The 12669-nt window shown below is 38.9% G+C and overlaps 1 protein-coding gene across 3 annotated transcripts in view; it reads right to left on the bottom strand.

The window, feature by feature from the left end:
• Window positions 1–7444: 7444 nt before the first annotated feature.
• Window positions 7445–12669, bottom strand: part of si:dkeyp-97a10.2 — a 30363-nt gene continuing 25138 nt past the window's right edge. For all 3 annotated transcript variants that reach the window (XM_036557965.1, XM_036557967.1, XM_036557966.1), the window contains one exon: window positions 7445–8708. In XM_036557965.1, the coding sequence (XP_036413858.1) occupies window positions 8645–8708 (64 nt within the window). In that variant the 3' untranslated portion in view covers window positions 7445–8644. The remainder of the gene's footprint in view (window positions 8709–12669) is intronic.

The raw sequence follows: 12669 nt of genomic DNA, 5'->3' as shown, positions 1-12669 counted from the left end.
GTCTCCAAACACTAAAAAGTGTTGTTAAAAGAAAAGGTGACGTTACAGAGTGGTCAACATGCTCCAGCATTTTGGAACATGATGGAGGTAACATTTGGAATGTGCTTATATTTACAAAAAACAATGAAGTTCAAAAAGTAAAACAAAAAATGTTTTTTTGTATCATTTTCAATTTAATACAGATCAAACAGAATTTATCCATCCTTTATCAGGTGTATCATATCTAATCACTGCTTCCTGTTTTTATTAGCATTTCCTATACTTTTTTTGGAATTGAGTTTGTATAAACTGGAAATTTCCTTTGTTTTTTGTAATTATTATAGTCAGTATGGCAAGTGTTGCTACACACCTTGTGCATTGATATGAACTTATTTAATAAACAAGTCAGTAAATCTTTTAACATTACAATAAAAAAGAAACTTCTCCTTTATACAAGTGAACATCTTGTTTTGCAGCAGTTATTTTCAGCAACATTCATCTTTCCCTTCAGTTTGTGGTATGCAGCTGGCAGGTTGGCTGAGAGGATCTGGACATAGCTACCCGGTTTGGAGATTATTCACCTGTGGTTATTGTCCTCCAGTGTGAACAGAGGCACTGAGAACCAAAATCCTGTCGTCAGGACGAATGGCTTGCGCAGAGGGCCTTGTTTACACCTCGTTTACAGTCTGTCATATGCGGCCTGTATTCTTTTCGCTGTGGGACTTTTTATGAGCCTTTAGCTCTGTGTGTGCTGTGATGAATGCTTCGTCTTTTCTTCTGGCCTTATCAGAGTCCTGACAGGTGCAGGCCTCACTATGTGTGTGTGTTTGGGAGCACCAGCTCCTGTAAGCCAGCCATGAGTTACACTGGCACGGAAACATGGAGGAAAAGCCTGTTTTTTTACAACACCATAGCAGGTATAGGATGTCTTAGAGCTTCTACACACTGCAGGATCTTTTATCTCTAGACCTGAGGGGCTAAAGCACAGTATAGAGCTAGGGCTCTCAATTACATTCTGATGTTAGCATGTTAGTCCTAAGAGTACTGTTACTGTAGTGATAATTCACTTGAGTACAAATAAAAGTTTTAATAAAGAAAAATACAAAGTAAAGTAAAAAAAACAAAGTAAACAGGGTATGTGGACTGACTGTATGAGTTTGTTGGACATATATTCCAAAACCATGGGCCTTAATATGGAGATGGCCCTGCTTTCTGGCTATAACAGCCTCCAATCTTCTGGGAAGCTTTCCACAAGATTTTGGAGTGTGTCTGTGGGAATTTGTGCCCATTCACTCAAAAGAACATTTGTGAGCTCAGGCACTGATGTTGGACGAGAGAGCCTGGCTCACAATCAACATTCCAATCCATCCCAAAGGTGTTGAGTGGGGTTGAGGTCAGGGCTTTGTGCAGGCCACTGGAGTTCCTCCACACTAAACTCGTCAAACCATGTCTTTAAGGAGCTCACTTTGTGCACAGGGGCTCAGTCATGCTGGAACAGGAAAGGGCCTTCCCAAAACTGCTGACACAAAGTTTAAAGCATATAACTGTCTAAAATGTCTTTGTATGCTGTAGCATTAACATCACCCTTCACTGGATTTAAGGAATCTGACAAACAGCCCCAGTTCATTATTGCTCCTCCACCAAACTTGCTGGCACTGTGCATTCTGGTAGGTAACGTTCTCCTGGCATCCACCAAACACATATTCATGCATCAGACTGCCAGACAGTGAAGCATGATTCATCACTCCAGAGAACACATTTCCACTACTCCAGAATCCAGTGGTGGCATGCTTTACACCACTCCAGCCGATGCGCATAGTGATCTTAGGCTTGTGTGCAGCTGCTCGGCCATAGAAACACATTTAATGAAGCTCCCAGTGCACAGTTCTTGTGATGTTGCTTCCAGAGGCACTATTATAGAGAACAGAAATGGCCCCTAATCACTATTCCCTACACTGGAACACAGAACACTAATACAGAGAATAGATATGTCCCCTAATCACTATTCCCTACACTGAAGAACTACATAGAACACTATTATAGAGAACAGAAATGGGCCCTAATCACTGTTCCCTACCCTGGAACACTATATAGAACACTATTTCAGAGAACAGATATGTCCCCTAATCACTATTCCCTTAACTGGAGCACTACTTAGAACACTAATATAGAGAACAGAAATGGCCCCTAATTACTATTCCCTACATAGAACACTATTATAGGGAACGGACATGGCCCTTAATTACTATTCCCTACATTGGAGCACTCCACAGAACACTATTATAGGTAACAGAAATGGCTCTAAATCACTATTCCCTACATGGAACACTATGGTAAGGAACCAAAATGACCCCTAATCACTATTCCCTATACTGGAGAACTACATATAACACTATTATAGGGAAAAGAAATGGCCCCTAATTACTATTCCCTACATGGAACACTATTATAGAGAACAGAAAAGGCCCCTAATCACTATTGCCTACATTGAAACACTATATAGAACACTATTATAGGGAAAAGAAATGACCCCTAAGCACTATTCGCTATATAGAACACTATTATAGGGAAAAGAAATGGCCCCTACACACTATTCCATACACTGGAACACTGTATAGAACACTATCATAGGAAACAGAAATGTTTTTTTTTTGTTTTGTTTAGTTTAAGTAAAGCCAGTAAAGCTACATACAATTTTTATAATTAATTTTAATAATTCCAAAATGGTGGAAAATCTACAAAAATCAATCTTTGGCTAGTCTAATTCCTTACAACATCCTGCATGTATTTGATTGATTCTTTTCAGTGGTAATTGCATCCGCTGCATCAAAATGTAACTGTTGTAGCTCAAGTCACACATACATACAACATAATACCTATACAGAAAACATTATACAATAAAATATGCAATATACAACATTTTGTGTAGGAGAAACATGGAAAATGACAGTAATTTCATCTGTGCATTTGTACAAAGGCTGGAAATGGAACTAGACTATAATAATATACAGCTCAGAAGAGTTTAGTAGCCTTATTGCAGCAGCAAAACGCTGTTCTTAAAACGCTTGTCTTAGTTTTAAAGATCTGTAGTGCCTCCCAGAAGGGACTGGTTGGAAAAGATGGTTTGCTGGATGAGAGGAATCTAATTATTCTCTTGCTCGCTTAAGCGTGTGCTGAGTATAAACAGAGTCAGCTGAAGGAAGTGATATATAATTATCTTTGAACCTTTGCAGATAAAAGCAGTTTATTATGAGTCTGGATGCCTATGTTTTCACACCAAACTGTAACAGACATAAGAACCTCAGAAGAACACAAGGCATCATGCAGTGTATTCTTTCATGTAATAACAAACACAATAACTCTGTGATGAAGCTTTTAAAGCCTTTAAACACTTTTGACACTGGGTTCCTATCACTGTCATTGTGCACAATAACTCTAAGTTTCTCTAGAATGGTACATTTTTTTTACTCACAAGAATCTGAATGACTTCTTATCAAGCTACATAGACTGAAGATTTAAGGTTGGTAACCCTGTTTAAAACTAGCTGGTATAAAATACTAATGTTAATATGTTACACTATTAAAGGTTCACTGCTTTTCGCCTCTAGCGCATGTAAACATTGACTTATGATGTTTTGGAAGAGAAGTGAGGTGTAAAGGCACTGTAGCAGGGGTACGAGTACTGGAGAGTCAACTGTAAGGGTATTTTGAACCAGGAAATGCTTGGATCAGCATGTGGTAATTCAGAAAGTGAGGCTTTCAAGTGTAACCAAGACTTTTCAAAATTCCTGCATTATTAAATAGTTCATATGTACAAAAAAAGTCATTCAGAGTGGTTTGGTGTGAAATGCTCTGTTCTAGAGAAAATAACAGAATCAGAGCTGTTCACAATGGTGGTGTTAGGAACCAGACGTCCACCTCTAAAAGCTCCCTCACAGAAAGTTATTATATGAAATGGTTACGAATTCACTGCCTGATGGCTGAGACATTGCTTTATCATAGTTTTGAGAGAAGATTTTGGACTTATTTTTATTTTTGGACATGTTTTTAAAAATACATTAATGGTGGAGGGGTACACGTAGGGCATTGCGAGGCAAAATAGTCGACAAGAAAACTTTTACCATCATCAACATTCCATATAAAACTCAGGAGACTCATGTAGGTTCACTGGTGGTTTTGGATAGTAAATAAAATGGCTAGTTTTATGCTAGCTTTGTGATACAATTTTGGCTTAATATGTATTTAATTCAGTTTGATGTATTCTTGATTTGGTAGAGGGATACATGCAGTGTTATCTGAGGCAAAATAGTCCCACAAGAAAACTTATTTTTTCAGATTATCACTATTTTCCCATCGTCATACATATAAAATCTCAGAGGACACTTGTAGGTTCACTGTTCGTTTTGGATAGTAAATAAAATGGCTATATTTGTGTTGTAGACATGGTGACCCCTGGTTTCTATCACCACCACTGTAAAGAAACCTGAGTCTCTACAATCACCTATTTCACACCAAACCACTCTGAATGACTTGGTTTACATTTAAACCTTCTAATTATACAGACATTTTGATAAATCTGTGGATTTTTCCTTTAAGCCAATGGCTTTTAAGGCCTGCAGCTCAAAATCTGGTCACTGGGGGCCTCATGAGTATGACTGAGAGTGGAATAATGTTAAAAGCAACTGAAAAATGTATTTACTGTGATGGAGCTTGGTGTGGTCTTGCCTGATGTCTGAGACATTGTTTTATGGTAGTTTTATGATAAATTTATGGCTTAAAATGTATTTTTTATTTCTATTCAGGGTGGAGAGATGTATTGAAGTATGTAAAAAAATGTTTTTTTTTCCCTTCATCAACATTACATCTAAAGGCTCAGAAGACTTGTAGGTTCACTGGTGGTTTTGATAGTAAATAAAATGGCTATAATTGTGTTTTAGACATGGTGACACCTGGTTCCCATTACCACCACTGTAAAGAAATCTGTGGTAAGTTTCTCTACAATTAACCATTAATGCATTAATTGGACCTCAGAATGGCTAAATATGAAACTACTATAAAACAGTCAATACACATTGCATGTTTTCTGTTTATAAACCCTGAGTTAGGCTTGGGGCAGCCATGTTGCTTTTGTAAATTCCAAAAAAGGGGCTTTTTTTCTTGTGAATCGATCATGGCACCATGTTTCTGGCCTTAGGCCACCAGAGGGATTTAGCAGTGATTATGAGGATGTAGCTGTATTGATTAAACCCCTTGGCTTGAACAATCAACAGATTCAGTGGGGTTATATCTCTGCCTCTTCACATTTATGATTAATGGAATATGCTAAGCTAATTATATTAGCGCTACTGATCTCCTCACTGACCCTGAGTGTAAATAAACCAGCACGTAAGACTTGTAAACCACTAATTGATTAATTTCATTTACAGGAATGCTTCTGCAGCTTAAATTGATTTTTCCTATGCAGCATAAACATCCTCTGGGACGTCTTTAATCAGGCCTAAATGGAGGATGAATTTGTTGAGCCTGTTTTCGACGCTCTTTAACTTTAATGACTGATCCATAGCTCAACACAGGATGGGCTATTCATTTCTCTCCACACTGAATAATAGTGAACAGTGGAACGTGTGTTTCTGGTCAGGAAATCCCACAATAAAAACTGTGCTACAGAAGGGATGAGTGCACAGTGAGATAAGACCGATCAGGGTGAGCAAACAAACGTCAGTGAGATAGTAATGTTTTGTCACCTTGCTGTGCTTCTCCAAAGGAGCTTCTGATGCAGTTATTTGTTATGTGCAGTAGAAATGTGCTTCTTAGTTTTCAACTGTGTAAAAGTCAGAGACCACAAATAAACTGCTATAGTTGAATGGGCAAAGCTAAACTGCTGTAGGCTGAATGGGTGGGGTTAAACTGCTGTAGGCTGAATGTGTGGGGCTAAACTGCTGTAGGCTGAATGGGTGGAGCTAAACTGCTGTAGGCTGAATGGGTGGAGCTAAACTGCTGTAGGCTGAATGGGTGGAGCTAAACTGCTGTAGGCTGAATGGGTGGGGTTAAACTGCTGTAGCCTGAATGGGTGGGGCTAAACTGCTGTAGGCTGAATGTGTGGGGCTAAACTGCTGTAGGCTGAATGGGTGGAGCTAAACTGCTGTAGGCTGAATGGGCGGGGCTAAACTGCTGCAGGCTGAATGGGTGGCGCTAAACTGCTGTAGGCTGAATAAGTGGAGCTAAACTGCTGCAGGCTGAATGGGTGGGGCTAAACTGCTGTTGGCTAAATGGAAATATATTTGTGACATCACAGCCATGAAGAATTTTTGCAACTTAGCATTAATTTATGGGCTTTATGGACTTGGAAGTGAACAGTACACTTTAAATCATTAACACTCTTTCCAGAGTTTATCTCTTTTATACATTAAAAACCAGAAACATTCAGTTTTCCATGCTATAGCCCCTTTAAATATCAGATGTATGAACATGCCTGGTCTTGTGTTCCAGCTGACTGCTCAGTGAAGTAATGTCGCTGGAGATGATGCAATGGAGTTGGCACAGGTGCTTTGTTTACTACCACACAGAGGGGCACTGAGAGTTCAGGCTGCGATTGTATCATTTACTGCTTGTAATCTGCCTTTGTGATACAAGATTAAATCAACAACACTGAGATGTGTTTATGTGCAGAACTGTCAGTATTAAAGGACAATTCTACAAGTTTTATAAAATGTCTGTGGCTGAGACAGAGTCATTCAGAGTGGTTTGGTGTGAAAGGGTTGATTGTAGAGACTGAGATTTCTTTACAGTGGTGGTGATGGGAACCAGGGGTCACCATGTCTACAACACAAATATAACCATTTTATGTACTATCCAAAACCACCAGTGAACCTACATGTGTCCTCTGAGATTTTATATGTATGACGATGGGAAAATAGTGATAATCTGAAAAAATAAGTTTTCTTGTGGGACTATTTTGCCTCAGATAACACTGCATGTATCCCTCTACCAAAAACAAGAATACATCAAACTGAATTAAATACGTATTAAGCCAAAATTGTATCACAAAGCTAGCATAAAACAATGTCAAAAATATCAAAAACAACTCAGACATCAGGCAGTGTCTTCATAACCATTTTATGTAATAACTTTCTGTAAGGGAGCTTTTAGAGGTGTACGCCTGGTTCCTATCACCTCCACTGTGAACAATTCTGACTTAGTACATTTCTCTAAAACAGAGCGTTTCACACCAAACCACTCAATCTCAACAATTTAATTATGCAGACATTTAGAAAAAAACAAAAGGAATTTCCCTTTAATAACATTTAAAACAAAGTTCTGACTCCACTTTTTTTCTTTACTTTGCAAAACTGTATGAATAAATAGCAACAGAACACTTGAGGCTGTGTGCTGTTGTGGATAACACATGTGGTGTACTTGAGAAACAGTCCAAAGCAGGAACAACAGAAACCTCAGACACAAACACAGTTGGTAAACCATCCAGTTTACATTCATATGAACATAAACAGTAACACACATACAAACCCTTCTTCATGAACTAAAAGAGCCCTGCTTGAAAACCTCAGGCAGCAAAAGCTAAAACAGCACCACAGCTTCCTTGGGGCTTGTTCTGAGCAGACAGCATGGGAAATGTACATACTGTACATTTTAATGAGGGCTTTAGAGTTGTGAAAGTAAAACTCTTCAACAGCAGTTCCTGTTTCTGAGTTTAAAGGGGAATTCCACCAATTATTTCTGAATAAATTAGTGGGTTTGATATAAACAGAGTCATTCAGAGAGGGTTGGTGTGAAATGGGTGATTGTAGAGAAACTCTACAGTGTTGGTGATAGGAACCAGGGGTCGCCATGACTACAACACAAATATAGCCATTTTATTTACTATCCAAAACCAGCAGTGAACCTACATGTGTCTTCTGAGGTTTCATATGGAATGTTGATGATGGTAAAATAAAATAACTTGCTGTGAGGGAGCTTTTAGAGGTGGGTGTCTGGTTCCTATTGCCACCACTGTGAACAATTCTGACTCTAAGTATGCAGAATTCTTAAAAAATTGGTGGAGCCCCCCTTTCAAGCACTGGTAATGCATTAGCTCTACCTTCTGGCTGCTTTGTAAGTGCTTAAAAGTATCTGACACAACCACTACCATGAAAGTTTTAAAGAAACATGCATAAAACATCACTTGAAAAAAGCACTCAGCTTGAAACGTATAAGGTAATTAGAGAAGTACAGTACATTTTGTGTTTCACAAACAGCTCAGCGTCAAAGACAGTATTGCTAAATCCAGAAACCAGCAGTCAATTGCGCGTGATCCTTGCCCGAAAGCTTCAAACAGAGTCTAACCATCAGCTTCCTTCCCTTCTTCAAGGCTTCTTCTTTAGAGAAGTACTTCAGCCAAACACGCTCATGTCTAACTGTGTTTAAAAGATAGCAGGAAACCTTTAATGTCTCTTCACTTGCATAATGCTAACATTCCCTCACAGGGAATTTGCTGTTTCATATGCTGTTCATTTGCTGTTAGCATGTTATCAGTATTCCTTTAGGGTCACAGTGCCGGGGTGGAGGACACAGGCCTGTCGGGGGTCATTCGTCCTCCACCCTTCCATCCTCGCCGAAATATGTGGGTCCAGCCCTGTGTGCTGGATCTTCTGAGGACATGAGTGCTGAGATTAAACAGTATCTTCAAACGACTCTTGGAGTCTCTCCCTTCTGCTGCTGTAATGCCTGTGTCTCCTAGGAAGACAGCAGAAATCTGGAGTTAGTTCAGTGGAGTTAGTGCATTTTTAAACCTAATTTTTGCAACAGCTTACAGTCGATTACAACAGTCTGCTTTGTGTTGCCTGCTCTCTTAAAAAAAGAGGTCAGATTGATGGAGAATGTGCTGTAGACGTTTCAATGTCAAGCTTGTAACAATAGAAGAACACTTTAGGTGCTATATAGAACCCTTTTCAAAAAGGTTCTATATAGAACCATCTAAAGCATATAATGCATTAATCCGAAGAACCCTTTCACAGCGCAAATAACCCTTTAATCATGCAAAGGGTTCTTTAAGTGTTCATGGTTCTATATAGAACCATTTTCTTTATTAAACAAACTCTTGAAAAACCATAATTTTTAAAATTTGTATATAGCACCAAAAAGGGTTCTGCTATTATTACGTTGTCAAGCTTGTAACAATAGAAAACCCCTTTTTGGCGCCAAATAGAATCCTTTTCAAAAAGTGTTCTACATAGCACCCTTCGCTATACGTCATTGTCTACACACCACCATGTCCAACACATTCTCCATCAATCTGAAGAACACTTTCATGATATAAACAACCCTTTAATCATGCGATGGGTTCTTTGAGTGTCTATATAGAACCATTTTCTTTATAAAACAAATCCTTGAAGAATCATCTTTTTTAAGTGTGTATAAAGCACCAAAAGGGTTCTGCTATTGTTATGATGTCAAGCTTGTAACAACAAAAGCCTTTTTGGCACTATATAGAACCCTTTTTGGTGCTATATAGAACCATTTTCCAAAAAGGTTCTATATAGATCCATATACAGCACATTCTCCATCAATCCGAAGAACATTTTCACCACGCAAAGAACCATTTAAGCTTGAAATGGGTCTATGTAGAACTCATGGTTTTAAATAGAAACCATTTCCTTTACTAAAGAACCTTGAAGAACCATCTTTAAGTGTGTGGTACTCAAGGATGAACAGTGTGGCTTCGCTCCATCTAGCCTCTCTTAGCCAAGGTATGAGGGCCATACATCACAGCCCTAGTAAGGGTCCAGTATGATGGGGCACTGTGTACAGCTGCCCAGTTAAACAAGCTGTTTAGGACCTTGTTAGCATGATGTTCAGTGCTGTGAGTTGATAGCACATATTTCCAGATTTTAACAGTGCGATTAAACATTTTAATATAGTACAAGAATGTGCTGACAAAATGTATTGTGGCCTCATCATGCTTTGCTGTAAGTAGTGGAGCGTGGGGAACAACCTAACGTGGGGCACAAATTAACGCAGACTTTTCATGTTGTTATAGAAGGTCAAGCAACGTGAGCTTCTGGCCACATCACCATATTTCCTAGCCACGATCTCCCACCAAAATTCAAAGCGATTCGTCAGCGTTTTAAAGAGATCTGTGCCAAAGAGTGTTTTCAGGACATGTAAGTCACTTTTTAACACGTTTTTTCGGTTACTGAGCTGTGTGTGTAAACCACAAAATACAACTTTATATTACTTTAATCACCATGTCGTTGGCGACAATGTAGCATCATTAAGAAGCAGCTGACAAGCTCACAGCAAGTGCTAGTTAGGCTTAAGTACAGCCTCTGTGCTGCAGGGTTGGATCTTACACAGCATTACAGCTAAGCCACTTTTAATAAACAAAGACAAATAGAGTACATTTAAATAAAGTCTTTTTGTTCCATGTGTACACAGATTTTAAACTGAAAAAGAGAAACATGGATTTTTGTCTACTTTATTAGCATCTTTCAGATGTCAGTATTTTGGTTCTAAGTTAGTATATTAATGAAACTGACATTATCAGTTGGTAAAGCTGTAGTTATGTAGAAACAATATTCCATATTTTACTGATGTGCGATGTTATTATTTGCTGCACTGGACAAAAATGAATATGTTATTGTTTGACACACAGTCTGATGTCAGTGTTTGTATATAATTTGATATGTGTGTGTGTGTGTGTAGCTATCAATTTGAATATATATGTTTCTTATAACACAGAATTATTCAGAATGAACTTTGTTTGCCAATTCATCAGACTTTTCTAGCAGGTGTTAAACTGACCCTCTATCTAAAAAAAAAAAAGTTGTGGCATTCAGCTTTATGTTACGTATATGTCACATTTATGTCATGTTTATGTCACTAGTTTATCGGTCGGTTGCAGAGCATAAATCCAAATGCTGTCTGACTCATGTAGAGCCGGACTTTTCCCATTATCTGATTACCCAAGTGCATGTACCAATTACTTCTGACTGATTATTAAGTGAATGTAAACAACTCACCGATTTAAAACTCACTAATAGAAGCATTTGGGCAGTTGCCGAATCCCATCAATGAACAAACGCGAGCCAAAGTTCAAGGACAATTTTGTCCTGTGTACATTTGCTTCCCAAATAGCACTGAAATCTCTGAATTATGAGGTCAATTAGTTGAAATACAAATAATGCTACTCCTGTGCATTGAACTGACGTCCCATGTCAGCAGGTCTACTGTTAAACTTTGACCCTGTTATAAAACCAGCTACTCCAGATGTACTCTACTACTGCCGACCAGCTTACTATCACATTTGAGACAGGCTGCTGGTTTGTGTGGGGTATCTCGGTCATGTCCAGCAGTGTTAGATTGCCTGTAGCAATTAATATTTTGACTCTTTAACAACTCTTTAACTCTGTCTTTAACAATTCAGACAATCCAGTAACATTTGGGGGAAAATGTAGATATGACAATTGAAGGTGGTGGCGATTTTTGAAAGCAGCATTTATTTTTCCCCATAGAGAAAAATGGTTTAGGCTACGTTCATGGTCGTAACTAGCTATAAGGTCTGAGGTCATTGTCCAGACCTCAGTAGTTTTAGAAGCGTTTTTCACTTTCCTCCATTCATTATATTACATGTAGAAACAGTGCCATTATGATAATACAGTCTACCCAGAGGTGCAGCCACAGTATCACAGACCACCCAATCAAATGGAGACAGAATATTTGTTATGCTGCATATCTGGGATGATTTGTTTTCTGTGTGTCACTGTATGATGGCCAATCAAAACCTGCTAAATTTCACATTATTCTCTCAACCCTTCAATCACTGCTTAGCAACCGTTGCTATATGCAGTTGCTTCAGCACATTGTCAGTGCCCCTTGTGTCTGTGACTAGCATGAGGACACCAAGGTCCTCTGAGATTTCTGTAGGGTTTTATGAGATTCAATGAAACTATACAGTGAGTAGTGAGAGGTTCTCAGCTGACCTCCGAACAGCTGTGGTTCGGCCCTAGACTGAACTGCCCGCGCTGTTTATCTCTGTATAAGACACTACACAGCCCTGAGTACTAGGCTGACATTTTGAGACATTCAGGTATGCCGCACACATGCTATAGGCTAACATATAGCATCGCAATGGTAAAAAATGTAAGAGTTTGTGAGCTTGCAAACTCTGAATGAACCTGTGTCCTGTAATAACCCTCATGTGCACACCCTAATCAATTATATCACAACAATAAGCCACGTGCTTAATGAACAACAAACAAACCAACCAGCAGATCAAGCCTTCGATGTGAAGATAATTTGCTCTGAGCGTCTCTTTTTTACTGCGTTGCTCCAATTTTCTAAATTTGGATCAAACTTCTTAAGTCTCAGTTGGTCTTATGTTACGTAGTCAAATGTTTATGCATGGAATTCAGCACTTGTCCAGTGGCAACAGGCTTCTTTTCTAAACTCACAGAGAATCTAATTAAATTTTTATCCGTTTTGTAAAAAAATGATCAAATAAAGCAGAACTTTAATTGACCAGGCCGAGAACTTCCTGTCTAAGCCACATTGTTAAGTTTTGAGCCCGAACCTGACCTGAGCCCGATCTGAGCCGGACCCAAACCACATCATCGAGGTCTGAGTCTGAAACTGACCCAAACTGGCCAATTTTCACCCAAAGTGCAGAATTAAACCTTGACAGGACAGTGCCGGTCAA

This window comes from Colossoma macropomum, unplaced genomic scaffold (genome assembly GCF_904425465.1).
Source record: "Colossoma macropomum unplaced genomic scaffold, Colossoma_macropomum, whole genome shotgun sequence".
In the NCBI taxonomy this organism is placed as follows: domain Eukaryota; kingdom Metazoa; phylum Chordata; class Actinopteri; order Characiformes; family Serrasalmidae; genus Colossoma; species Colossoma macropomum.
This window is presented reverse-complemented; position numbering and strand designations above follow the sequence as displayed.